General features: G+C 55.0%; 2 protein-coding genes across 7 annotated transcripts in view; both read left to right on the forward strand.

Annotated features, from left to right (window-relative positions):
* UBTD1 (ubiquitin domain containing 1) overlaps positions 1 to 1,107 on the forward strand; it is a 52,113-nt gene extending 51,006 nt beyond the window's left edge. For all 4 annotated transcript variants that reach the window (XM_049697461.1, XM_004268411.3, XM_033425704.2 and 1 more), the window contains one exon: positions 2 to 1,107. In XM_049697461.1, the coding sequence (XP_049553418.1) occupies positions 2 to 387 (386 nt within the window). In that variant the 3' untranslated portion in view covers positions 388 to 1,107. The remainder of the gene's footprint in view (position 1) is intronic.
* Positions 1,108 to 1,733: 626 nt separating this feature from the next.
* On the forward strand, positions 1,734 to 12,542 carry ANKRD2 (ankyrin repeat domain 2). 3 transcript variants are annotated; one of them, XM_049697459.1, is made up of 9 exons: positions 1,734 to 2,650; positions 5,997 to 6,101; positions 7,635 to 7,793; positions 7,901 to 8,008; positions 9,507 to 9,605; positions 9,969 to 10,067; positions 10,885 to 10,983; positions 11,094 to 11,192; positions 12,240 to 12,542. In XM_049697459.1, exons 2-9 carry the CDS (start codon positions 6,033 to 6,035, stop codon positions 12,387 to 12,389), a joined length of 882 nt encoding a protein of 293 aa, XP_049553416.1. In that variant the 5' UTR covers positions 1,734 to 2,650; positions 5,997 to 6,032; the 3' UTR covers positions 12,390 to 12,542. The 3 variants fall into 3 exon arrangements, with proteins under 3 accessions (XP_049553416.1, XP_004268460.4, XP_049553417.1); XM_004268412.4 differs by lacking the exon at positions 1,734 to 2,650 and adding an exon at positions 2,657 to 2,827; XM_049697460.1 differs by lacking the exon at positions 1,734 to 2,650 and adding an exon at positions 2,842 to 5,713.
* The last annotated feature ends 148 nt before the right edge of the window (positions 12,543 to 12,690 follow it).

Below are 12,690 nucleotides of genomic sequence, written 5' to 3' on the forward strand. Positions count from 1 at the left end.
GGCACCCTCTGTGAATGCTACGATGAGCTGGGCAATCGCTACCAGCTGCCCATCTACTGCCTGTCGCCACCCGTGAACCTGCTTCTGGAGCACACTGAGGAGGAGAACCTGGAGCCCCCCGAGCCCACCCCCAGCGTGCGCCGAGAGTTCCCGCTGAAGGTACGCCTCTCCACGGGCAAGGACGTGAGGCTCAGCGCCAGCCTGCCTGACACGGTGGGGCAGCTCAAGAGGCAGCTGCACACCCAGGAGGGCATCGAGCCATCCTGGCAGCGATGGTTCTTCTCTGGAAAGCTGCTCACAGATCGCACGCGGCTCCAGGAAACCAAGATCCAGAAAGATTTTGTCATCCAGGTCATCATTAACCAGCCCCCGCCGCCCCAGGACTGAGGAGCCCACGGACCCCTGGGCAGAGAGACCAGGGAAGGCCTCTGCAGGGCTGAGAGGCCTCCCGGCTGGAGCACTAGGCACCCCCACCCTGCCGCTGCCTTTGAGAGCCGTTCTTTTCTCCAGGGGAGCCTCCCGTGTATGGCTGCCGGGCGAGCCCTGAAGGGACCCTGCTTCCCAGGGACTCCGTGGGCCACCAGTGCCCAGCACCCAGGAAACAGTGTGCTGCCACACACAGGCCTTGCCAACCTTGTCAGAGAAAAGGCAAACCAGGGCCCTCCACCCTGCCTCTCCCCCGCGGCAGGTTCAAGCCACGAGGGCCAGCCCGGAGGCCCCTGGAGCCCAGATCTGTCATCTGGTGCTGCCGGCTGTGCTCACTCCGGTTTTCTGCTCAGGGTCTGAAGCAGCTGCTGTCTCCCTCCCTTGCCCCTACCCCCTGACTCTGCCCTGGGCCCAGTGCCAGCCCCCCAGAGGGGAGGGGACCACTCGTGAGCCCCGGGGGTGGGGAGCCTGAGGCCGGCCTCTGCCTCTCCCAGCCCCCAGCACAGCTGGCAGAGATGAGGTGGTGGCCGATGGCTGGGCTGTCATGGCAGAGGCCTGCACAGGGCCATCTCTTGGCTGTAACCCCGGCAGTGGGGGGTCTGCAGCCCGCTCACGGCCCCGCAGCAGGTCCCTGTGTGCAGACATGTCTGCATATTTATCAATAAAGCCTTTTGCTCCTTCCTTCTCTCTTGCCTGGCTTTGGCTTTGGGTTCTCCTGTAGCTCTCTGGAGCCCTGGAGCCAGTTCTGGGGCGGGAGCAGGTGGGTGCATGGCCTCCCCAGCTGCTCCGGGTAGAGCAGCTACTGCTCCGTGCTCTCCACCGCAGAGAGTACGGTGGAGCGAGCCGTGAACTGCCAGTATGCGGGCCTGTGTTCTCGTGGGTCCTCCGGAAAAGCCTCTTAACCTCCGAACCCGCGTTGCTTGTCTTTAAAGTGGAGGTGATGCCGCCTGCCCTGCCTCCCCTCTCAGCTGCTGGCAGGATTACACGGGATAACAGGTGTGAACTCGCTTTGAAAGCGAAGGCAGCACCTCAGGAAGGCGGCGTTAGTTACCTGCTGCTCTGCTCCTGCAGCACGAGGGTGCTGGCTTCAGACTCCAGCCCCCTGAGCCAGGCCCTCAGGACTGAGATCTGTGTGGACGTCCTGCAGATGCTGCGTGCACCCTTGGCGACGTGAAAGCAAAATCTCTGGTAGATTTTGATGATGAGCCTGTGTCGGCTTGCCAGCAAGGGAACCAGAGGGAAGAAGGAGCCGGGTCTTGTGCTTCCTTAGGGGAAAATGTGCACGTAAGCAGAGAGGGGGACCTTAGATAAGGTGGTTCAGCTGAGGGCAGGCCACGTGAGTGTCACAGAACCACAGGGCTGTGGTGTCTGTGGTTCACTGGCAGGTTCAACCTGGGTCGTGGTGACCCAGGCCTCACTCCCACAGTTCCAGGTGCGGAACTGAGCAGTACAGGTCTGCTTCTTCTCCAGTTGATAGTATTTTTCTTTCTCAGTGAGCACCGGTCAGGTTGGCCTGACTGGGAAACCGGGGAGGGAAGGATGATCAGTCAGAGCTGGTGTCTTCGTCAGCAGGGCTTGGCGCTGCGTTCCAGCCCTTCCAGTGGCTCCTTGAAGCAAGACCCTGTAAGTCCCACAGAGGCCCCCTGCGACAGACTGATGGGTGAGGTCTGTCAGGGACAAGTGGACTTGCAGCCAAATGCTGTGGTGCTTCACTAGGGGGCGCTGTGGGACCCCAGAGAGGCAAAGGCCTGCGCGAGCTGCGGGCAAAGAGGCAGGCGGCTGCCCTTACCTCCACCCACTGCCTGGCACTCCAGCCCAGATGAGGCAGAGTCTTGCCCCTTCCCAGAGCAGGCAGGGCCTTTTCACGGGACGGCCTGGGGATGCGGGCTTATCTTGGGTCCACACATTTGGCCTTTAGGCTCCCTCACTGGCACTGGCTGGGCAGGGTTTGCAGGCGTCCAGCAGGTGGCACCGCCATCAGGGCTAAGGGCAGCCAGCGATCCTTTGTGCAGCGCGGCTGCCCGGCCCATCTGGGCCTCAGTGCTCAGGACAGAGGCTGGGCAGGCGCCTTCCTGCAGTCCTCGCTCTCACTCCCGGGGCACTGGGCCCTCCAGCTCCAATAGGCCAGAGGTTGGGGGGTGGCAACTGTCCCTGCCGCCTCCTGCTCCTCGGGGCTGCCTGGGGTGAAGGTGACAGGTCGGGAGGCAGCTGGAGAATTGGGCCGGTGAGCTCATGACAGAGGCGCCTAGCAGGGCGGGGGTGGGAGCCCTGGCATATAAAGCCCCTGGGGCCCCGGGGCCTGCAGGGGCGGGTTGCGCACGGTGCCATGGCGGGCTCCGAGGAGGTGCAGAGGGCCACGGCACTCATCGAGGAGCGGCTGGCACAGGAGGAGGAGAATGAGGTAGGGCGGGGTGTGGGGCCCAAGGGGGTGCTGAGGAGACCCAGCTCTGCTGTCAAGGGAAGGAAGAGCCTGGCTGTCGTACCTGGAAGGAAGGAGGACAGGTGTTCCCAGGGGCCCAGCTGGCTCTACTGCAGGGTGCTCCTGAGAGGGGGCTGCTGGCAGTGGGAGATGGAGGCTTCAGCCCCCAAATCTGAGACAGTGGAGTGGGCGAGCCAAGCTGGGTTCCTCGAGACCCTGTCCACCCACCTGGGCCTCGAGGAGACAGGCTGAGCTGCACAGAGCAGGATAGCTGGGATGCTGCCTGCAGATTGGGGCCCTGAGATCCCCCCAGCTGCCGGCTGGGAGGCTGGGACAGGAAAAACTCCAGTGTTTGGTCCCTGAGGAAGGATAAAGACGGGGAGCAGAGTGAGAAAGGGATGCTGGCCAAGGAAGCATGGGTTTTCTAGGACCACCAGCCACACCCGGGGAGGCGACTGAGCATGGGGCTCTGGGCAATTGTATTTTCTCTGGAATAAAGAAGTCGGGGAGGAGGGTGCGGGCTGGTCCTACTCTTCATTTTATGGAGATGAATACTTCACCTAGAGTCTACTCTTCCAAGATCCCAGTGCTGGGAGGAATGAGAGGCTCAGGAAGGTCAGCCCCTGCCTCCTCTTTACCAGCTCTGTGTTCATTTTAGCCAACATCTGCCAGGTGCACGGTCAACTAAGAAACAAGGCAGAGTGGAAAAGGGTGAAATAGAGGTGTAACTCAGAAGTGAAGGAGCACAAAGGGTGGGTGAGGCATGCCGACCGTGGGCCCTCGAGGACTTCTCTGTGGACAGGAGGGCATTTGAGCCAGGCCTTCAAGGATGGCCCTTGAAGGATGGAGGTCAGGAGGGGGGAGAGTATTCCAGGTTAAGGAAACAACAGGCGCCTGTCGTTGGGGTGAGCGGAAGCATGATTGTCGGGAGAAAGTCTGGCAGGAGGGGCTGAGGCTGGGAAGGGAGAGAGGGCACAAACCAGACAGTGAGGCCCACATGAAAGATACTTAACTCTGTGGGCAGTGGGGAGCCACTGCATGTTGTTGAGTGAGGCACGGTGGTGCCACCTGACCTGTTTGGGGAAGGCAGCTCTGACAGCCCTGAGAAGGACTTGGAGGGGGAAAGACTGGCCCTAACAGGAATGGGAGGGAGGAGATAAATCAGGGTAGATGTAGACTCCATTCAAAAAAGGAAGAGTGACTGAATGGAGGTGAGGAAGAGGGAAGGGTCAGGACTCTGGTGGAAGAAGAGATGAGGGCTAGGGAAGGGAGGGGAGGTTTGGCTGGGAAGGACCTGGACTGAGCCTGCTGAGTCCCCGACGGCGCATCCCTGGATCTCCAGGAATGCCATTTCTCACTCCCCCAAGGGCATGTGCACCAGGGCCAGGCAGGGGAGTCATGTTGCTGGGCCATTTCTGGAATGCTGCCACTGGACACAGAGACCTTCAGCAAGGGGACACGGAGCAGTCCTCATCCATTCATTCATCCAACAAATATAGCGGCAGGGCTGTCAGGGCCCCAGGCGCCCACAGAGCCAGCCTCACCGCTGGTGCCTCCTACATGCCAGGCACCGTGCTACGCATCAGACAGGCGTTCTCTCATTTCCTCTGTGCAACCATCGATGAAGTAAGGTGGAAGTTTTGTTGGGTTGTGTTTCACCGACAAACACCCAATTCAATAAACATTTCTTGAGCACCTACTGTATGCCAACCTACAGAGACAAATCTGAAGCGAGGGGCTATGGAGTCTGGGTAAGGCGTGGACAGGCGTTAGAGTCCCCAGTTGTTCCCACCAGGCCCCAGCCCAGCGGCATTCTTAGAGGAGAACCGCTGTTCAGCCTGCACCCACTTCATGGGGTGGGTAGGGAAGGAGGGTCTCGGAGACCAGCCCAGGGGCTGAGGCTCTCTTGCAGGGGCCTTACTGGGCTAGGTCATCACTGAGGACTTGGAGGTGTGCAGAGCTGCTGAGCCCGCCTGCCACCATCCGTGAACTCATTCATTCATTTATTCTCCAAACATTTGCAGAGCACCTACTGTGTGCTAACTCTTGTCATCGGTGCTGGGGATGCCAAGATGATTAAGACCAAGCCCACTCTAGATGCTCCAGGAGCCCAGCCAGGGCTCCACATGCAGTAGTAGCTGAAGCCCTAGGTGATCTTGTCCCTGGGTGAGGATGCAGCGTTTCAGGCGAGGCCGGCACTGGGGAGACCTCAAACCATGTAAGCCTGACATGGAAGGGAGATGCCAGTGGGCAACAGAACATTCGAAATAAAGACCTGGAAAATCAGCCCTCAACTGACACTTGAAGAGTATAACACCGGAGCTCGGTGTCGAACGACAAAGGCAGCTGAGAGCTCTGTAAGGGAGATCATTCCTCCCCAGCTGCCACCTGGACTCGGCACTCTCCAGCCTGGACGAATGTTTCCGGTACATGGGGACTTCAGAGATAGGGGCGCCAGCACTTAACGAAGAGTGTTTTCCTTTAGAAGAGAGGAAGTGGCCATGAGGAAGTAGTCCAGGCAGGTTGGAGCTACAAGTGGGGAGGAGACTTGGACAGAGTCTCCCCCATATTATTAAAATGAGAATAAGGTTAATACTTAGAGTTCACATCAAGCTGAGAGCTGGGGAGCTGCGGGTTCCACCCCTCAGGTTCCCTGAGAGCAACAGTTTCCATGCTCTAGGATTTCACGGATCAGTAAAATCTGAGGGAAAGAAGTTGGTAACTGACAGAGTTGCCAAATTTTTGTATTGTCAAGTAAGCCCACTAAAAAAAAAACAAAAAACTATCATCTCATCTCAAGTATTTCATCAAAGTGAATTTTAAACGCCAAAAAGAAAAAAAAACCCAAAACCTCAGTGCTTGAAAACAGTGAGTATGTTTAATTTCATGAAAACTCATTCCAGTAGCCCTTAATCCTGTTTTGCTGGGGACACAGGGCAGTCAGTACACAGGTGTTTGAACTGGGGTTGGGGCCAGAGAGGCCGGCTCTGACCTGGGGCCTCCTGGACCAGACAGGAGTGGGGCAGATGACGGGCTGGGAGGTCACACAGGAGGAGGTCCTTGGGGTCCTTGAATTTGTTGTGGGCGAGGCTATCTGGCCCCCGAGGCACTGCAGGCAGTCCCGGAACCCGTCCTGTCCTTGGCTCACCAGAAACTCCGAGGAACCACCACCCATCAGAAGCTGCCCATGGAGATGCTGGTGTTGGAGGATGAGAAGCACCACAGGCCTCAGAGTCCATCCTTACAAAAGGTTAAGGTAAGTGCTAGGAGAACCCAGTATCTGCGCGCTCAGGAGACAGACCAGGCAGTTACGGCCTTGCCCCTCCTGGTGCTCCTCCAGCAGCTCAGCACCCCTGGGAGATGTTAGCGATGCAGCATCTCGGCCCCATCTCATACTTGTAAAGGAGAGCAGAATATGCCACCCCCAAATATGGCACTTTGGCATACTGATTTTTTTTTTTTTTTTTTTTTTTTTTGCGGTACACGGGCCTCTCATTGTTGTGGCCTCTCCCGTTGCGGAGCACAGGCTCCGGACGCGCAGGCTCAGCGGCCATGGCTCACGGGCCTAGCCGCTCCGCAGCATGTGGGATCTTCCCAGACGGGGGCACGAACCCGTGTCCCCTGCATCGGCAGGCGGACTCTCAACCACTGTGCCACCAGGGAAGCCCCATACTGATTATTTTTAATTAAAGTTATCTGAGAAAAAGCCAGTGCAAGAAGAACACTCTGACCCTCCTTTGTTCCCCTGAAAGTAGCAAATAAATCTGCCATGGGAAGTTACCCTGCTATATCAGGAAAGTAGAAAGCTTCCTTATCACTAGATCTCAGGAATTCAGGGCTGAGAAGGCTATATAAACAAAACTTGTTTCTTCACTAATTAGTTCCTCCAAAAACAAACTCCTTTGTCTTTTCAATGTGGCACAAATTTATTGTTTCTTTGTCTAAAATGTGTAAAAGCTGCCTGCTTTGGTCACTTCTTTGAGTCTCATATTTTTATGGACTACCATACATCTGAAATTAAATTTGTTTTTCTCCTATTAATCAGTCTTACATCAATTTAATTATTAGACCAGCTAAAGAACTTAGAAGTGAAGAGGGGGGAAGTTTTCCTCCCCAGGCCTGCTAAGTCAGAATCTGCATGTGTACAAGATCCCAGGGGACTCATTTTGGAAGCGGCAGTGATGGGGCAGCCATACAACAGGGCATGATGCAGGTGTTAGCGGGCTGGGGGAGGCTGTGTATGCTGATAGGAGACATCTGCACGCTGATAAGAGAAAAGCAGAGTTTCCAGACCACTGCGTGGAGGATGATCCCATAGGATGCATGTCTGAAAGGGCATCAACAGAGCTATGATAGAAGTTCCTCTGGGAGAGAAGGGCTTTCTCTTCAGAGCTTTTATGTTTCTGTATTACTTTTATGGCCAGAGAGAGGGAGAGAGAGAGAGGCAGGGAGGGACGGAGGGAGGGAGAGAGAGAGAATTACATGGAGATATGAGAATTCGTACCCTGTTCTGGAGGCCTGGGCTAAGAACTGCCCTTGAGATTTCCTCATCAACTCCCCACCCTATGTGGAGCCTTGAAGCTGGGCAGCTCCCAAGCAGCCCCCTGAAGCCCCCTGTGCATCTGTGTCTGTCTCATTGGCTTCACCTAGTCCTAGGCGGCAGAGCTAGACCTGGATTCTTTCTCCCTTGAGAGGCTCTCCCTGTCCTCCACCTCCAGCCTAGCTCAGAGGTCCCCAAGCCCCACATTCTGTGCCCCAGTGCGGGACTTGATTGGCTATCCCCACGCAGGGTCAAGAGCGCGTGCGTAAAACATCCCTAGACCTGCGGAGGGAGATCATCGACGTGGGTGGGATCCAGAACCTCATCCAGCTGCGGAAAAAGCGCAAGCAGAAGAAGCGGGAAGCCCTGGCAGCCCCCCAGGAGCCGCCTCCAGAGCCGGAGGAGATCGTAAGGGTCCTGGGGAGGACACCTGTGTGGGCAGGGGGAGCCAGGGAAGGGGGAATGGCTCAGATCGCAGCGGAGCGGCCCCCAGGGACTGCATTCGCTCTCTCCAGACCGGCCCCGTGGACGCGGAGACATTCCTGAAAGCGGCGGTGGAGGGGCAAATGAAGGTCATTGAGAAGTTCCTGGCAGACGGGGGTTCCCCCGACACCTGCGATCAGGTGATGTTCCCATCGGGCCCTGCACCTGTGCCGGCCTCCCTTTCAGAGCTGATGCCCGCACCCCGCCCGCTTGTGCATTCTTTGAGAAGAGGCGTGGGTGTCCTTTGGGAGGGGGCCCCTCAGAAGATGTGGGATGCCCCCTTCCCCACACAGGAGTTTTTCTAAATCCTTAGACCCTTTCCAACTTGAACCACCTCCAGAGTAATAAACACCTGGATTTTTAGGGGAAAAAATGGAATGGAATCAAATACAGAGTCCAAGACCAGGAGATTTGGATTCAAATCCTACCTGTACCACTCCCTAGTTCTGTGACCTGTGGCTGGGCCCGTCACCTCTCTGTGCCTGTTTCCTTCTTCGTAAAACTGGCTCCTCCCCTCAGAGCATGTTATGGGGATCAAATAGAATATTAGTTCTTCAATACATATTTATCGAATGAAAACACTATTAAAGCACATGCTTGGATATGATATTTTGTGTTGCATTGTATATCATCATACTTTTAACAATTATTTTTATCTTATGGTTAAAATATATGTATATATATATATAAAACATGAGACATGCCAAATAAATTTTAAGTGCACAACTCAGTGGCATTAATTACACTTATAATGTTGTGCACCCATCCCCACGATTTTCAAAATATTTCCGTCACCCGTCATACTTCTTTTTGTTTTCCCTGAAACTGCCTCTTTCATACTTTGTAGGATGCTCTCTCGAGATCATATCCTGGGATTGAGCAAATTAATGGTCACCCCCTTCAGGCTGCATTATTGCAGGCTTAGACTACATGTCCTTTCCACTTTTTAGATTCCAGAGTTTTAATCCTCTTGGTCTATCTAAGCATCTCCTGCCTCTGTGTTGTGCTAGGAGCACAAAACCAAAAAGACCAGGGTTGACAGTAGCTGGGAGACTGATGCACAACTGGTTCATTAGAATATGGAAAGATATGCCCTCTGGCCTGAATGTTTCAAGAGACCAAAGCGAAAGCCGACTGAATTGGACAGGAAGTTCATTCCCTCCTTGAATCAGTAATCAGGGTGCACCTGCCCATCCTGGCCCTGGGCAAGGCACTCAGGGGAAATAGTCAAGTAAGACTCAGCTTGCCTTTGACCGTCTATCACAGTGGAGGGTTGTCTGGACCCCGGGACAGCTATGGCCTAGAGGTTTCAAGAAGTCGATGACACTTGAGCTGCATCTTCATGGAGTTACAAGAATTCATCAAGCACTCACAGGGAGTATGGGCAAAATGGGCATTTGGGCACAGGCAATAGCTTGTGTGTTTAGGGGGCAGTGGGAAGGTCAGAGTCCACAGTGCACAGGAGGCCTCCAAGGCTGGTCCAGATAGAGCATGAAGGAGCCGGCGGAACATGGAAGATATGGGGACCCGGCACAGGGGTCAGAATCGGGCTGGGATAAGGCCTGGGCTCAACTTGGGTGGGCGATGGGCTCAGGCCTGGGGCCAGAGTTTAGGCCCTGACAGTTTCTCTGGGGACAGTTCCACCGGACAGCACTGCACCGAGCTTCCCTGGAGGGCCACATGGAGATCCTGGAGAAGCTTCTAGAGAGTGGGGTCACTGTGGACTTCCAGGATCGGGTGAGCAAGAGGCCAGGTATTGGGTGAGGGGCAGGAGGTGGTCCAGCACTCATAGACTCCCTATCCCTGCAAACCTCCAACCTGGGACATAAACAAGCTGCCTCGGGGGCCAGGCTCCACCTCTAGTATGTTGTATGACCTTGCGGGGCGGGGGGGGGCATCTCCTCCCTGAGCCTCCTCTGTAAATCTGGCTTGGACGAGATGGAGCCCAAGGGTTCTTCGGCTCCACTGCATCCATTGCTCAGTCATTGGAGTGGCCCTATCCTTCCCTGGATACCTGCCTGCCCTCTTGGCTGGGGTCCTTTCCCCCAGGGCACTTTCTTCCCTGAAGCTCTGCAATTAGGCTCCACCCTTCCTCTCTAGCTGGACTGCACGGCCATGCATTGGGCCTGCCGTGGGGGCCACTTGGAGGTGGTGAAGCTTCTGCAAAGTCGGGGAGCAGACAGCAACGTGAGGGATAAGGTGAGGCCATAATGCTCACAGATGTTGAGGTAGCAGGGCGGAGGGGTGGTGGGGAGAGAAGCAGAGGGTAGAAAAGCAGAAAGCAGGAGGGTAGTGAGCTAGTCTGGTTTCTGGAGTGGCTGCAGAGCCCAGGGATGGGTCCTTGCCATCAGCTGCAGCCCCTTGGAGACTACCATCTGGGAATGGGAGCAAGAGCAGAGGAGAGGGGAGGAGAAGAGATCCACTAGCTTGGCGGCTTTGGATCACCCAGAGATGCAGGATTTGTTCACCCGTGCCATCGTTCATCATCCTTCTATCTGTCTATCTATCCGTCCATCCATTCATTTATTCATCTGTTCACTTATTTATTCATCCACCATTTTTAATTCACTCAATCCTTTGTATATAACCTTGAACAAGTGACAGCCTCTGAGCCTGTTGCTCATCTATAAAATGTCTTGCAGAGTTCTTGTATAGATTGGATGGGAAAATTTATGTAAATTAATTATTTATTCAACATAAGGCTAATGTTTTGTAAGATTTTGCTGTGCTCATCACATAGTCATTTCTCAGTAAATGGCATCTACTATAATTATTTTAAAAGGGCAGAGGAGTGAGCAGTAGCTCACATCCGGGTGAGAGGGGAAACATAGAAGGCTTCCCCGAGGAGGTGGCATGTAATGCCTTAGAGCTGATCATCAGATAGGGTGATGGGAAATTACAGCGTTCCCTACCCCTCCTTGGGAGAAGGATTAGGCTAGAGTTAAGACGGCCGCCTCCCAGAGGCATCACAGTCCAGGTCCCTTCAGCCAGCATCTCCTGATTCCTCCCCACCCAGCTGCTGAGCACCCCCCTGCATGTGGCAGTCCGGACGGGGCACGTGGAGATCGTGGAACACTTTCTATCCCTGGGCCTGGACATCAATGCCAAAGACAGAGTGAGTGTCTGGGTTCCTTCACGCCCAGCCCCACCATAGGGGGCTCCATATGCCCCCTGAGGGCTCCCACATGCCCCCGTGGGCCATGCTGAGTGTCTCACTGGTTCTAGGAAGGGGACAGCGCCCTGCATGACGCCGTGAGGCTCAATCGCTACAAAATCATCAAACTGCTGCTCCTGCACGGGGCTGACATGATGAGCAAGAACCTGGTAAATCCACTCCTTTCCTGATTCAGTAAACAGTGTGCGCTGCCCTCCCGGGCCCTGTGCTGGGCACTCGGAAGAAAGACAGAACTGAGCAGGACTCGGCTGGCCTGCCCTTGGGGCAGTGTCACAGTGGAGGGTTTCTCTGGGCCCCAGGAGATTGGGGGCCCACCCGGCTTCCCAACTCTCTCTATGCTTCTCTACATCCAGAAAATCTAAGTGGAGAAAACAGCCAGGAGGGACAGGAGGAGGATTTCCCAAAGGCCCCCAAGTAGACTGCAGGCGGTCCTAATGTCCAGGCTCAGGGAGGCCAAAATCGTGGAGGGACAGAGCCGGAAGGAAGCTAAGCACTCAGTCAGCACGATTGTTCCTAGCACCCTGTGTTGGCTCCTGTGGTCCTCCAGTTCCTTTAGGAACCTGTGTCCCCCCGTCCAAGCTCTTCTTTGGGGCCCAGAGCAATCACAAAAGAGAGGAGAATTGGGTAAGGGGGGACCTTGACTCAAGAAAGGCTGGGGGGTGCAATATAGGGGGAGGGGATTAAGAGGTACAAACTGTTATGTATGGTATAAGCTACAAGGATATATTGTACAACACGGAATATAGCCAATATTTTATAATAACTATAAGTGTAGTATAACCTTTAAAAATTATGAATCACTGTATTGTGCACCTGTAACTTATATAATATTGTACATCAACTATACTTCAATTTTTTAAAAAAAGCTAGCTATATGAAAGAAGAAAGAGAGGCTGAGGAGATAATGGGAAAGTTAGGAAGACAAGGGGAAGGTGTAAATGAGGGCTTCTCAACCGCACACGTGTTGGGCGGGAGAACTCTTTGTCGTGGGGGGGCTGTCCGTGCATTATCGGATGTTTGGGCAGCATCCCTGGCCTCTACTCAAGATGCCAGTAGCATCCCCTCCTCCAGTGTCATAACCAAAAATGTCTCCAGACATTGCCAGTTGCTCCCAGTTGGGAGCCACTGGCGTAGATGAGGGTACCTCTTCGTCCAGACTTCTGAACGGTGACTAGATATCCTCTTGTCTCCCCCAGGAAGGAAAGACCCCCACGGACCTGGTGCAGCTGTGGCAGGCTGACACCCGGCACGCTCTGGAGCACCCGGAGCCGGGGTCAGAGCAGAACGGGCTGGAGGGGTCTGCTGAGGGTGGGCGGGAGACCCCGAAGCCTGTGCCAGCCCAGTAAACGACTGTCCCAGCCCAGCCAGGCACCTGGCCTGTCCCCTGCGTACAGCCGGAGGGTCATAAGAATGGCCCCCAGAGCTGAGGACCGCATCATACCTCTGTACGCCCCGGGAGCCCCCACAAGCTACCGCAATTAAAACAAAAAGTCATTTTTGCTGTGTGTGATGTTCATTTCTATTTGTGCCTAAAACATTTAGGAATGAAGGAAGACTGGGGGCAAGGGTGGGCTCAGGCAAGAGGGGAACTTGGAGCCCTTTGGCCCCCCTGAGCCAGCCCTGCTGCTTTTCCTAACAAGGCCTCTT

Source organism: Orcinus orca, chromosome 14 (assembly GCF_937001465.1).
Source record: "Orcinus orca chromosome 14, mOrcOrc1.1, whole genome shotgun sequence".
NCBI lineage: Eukaryota > Metazoa > Chordata > Mammalia > Artiodactyla > Delphinidae > Orcinus > Orcinus orca.

What these genes read in the sequence shown, in the direction of transcription:
- ANKRD2 (XM_004268412.4), top strand. Translation starts at nt 2,753, where the DNA reads ATGGCGGGCTCCGAGGAGGTGCAGAGGGCCACGGCACTCATCGAGGAG. An exon ending in ACAGCAACGTGAGGGATAAG is followed by an intron (nt 10,068 to 10,884) that starts GTGAGGCCATAA and finishes CTCCCCACCCAG; the next exon opens with CTGCTGAGCACCCCCCTGCA. An exon ending in ACATGATGAGCAAGAACCTG is followed by an intron (nt 11,193 to 12,239) that starts GTAAATCCACTC and finishes TGTCTCCCCCAG; the next exon opens with GAAGGAAAGACCCCCACGGA.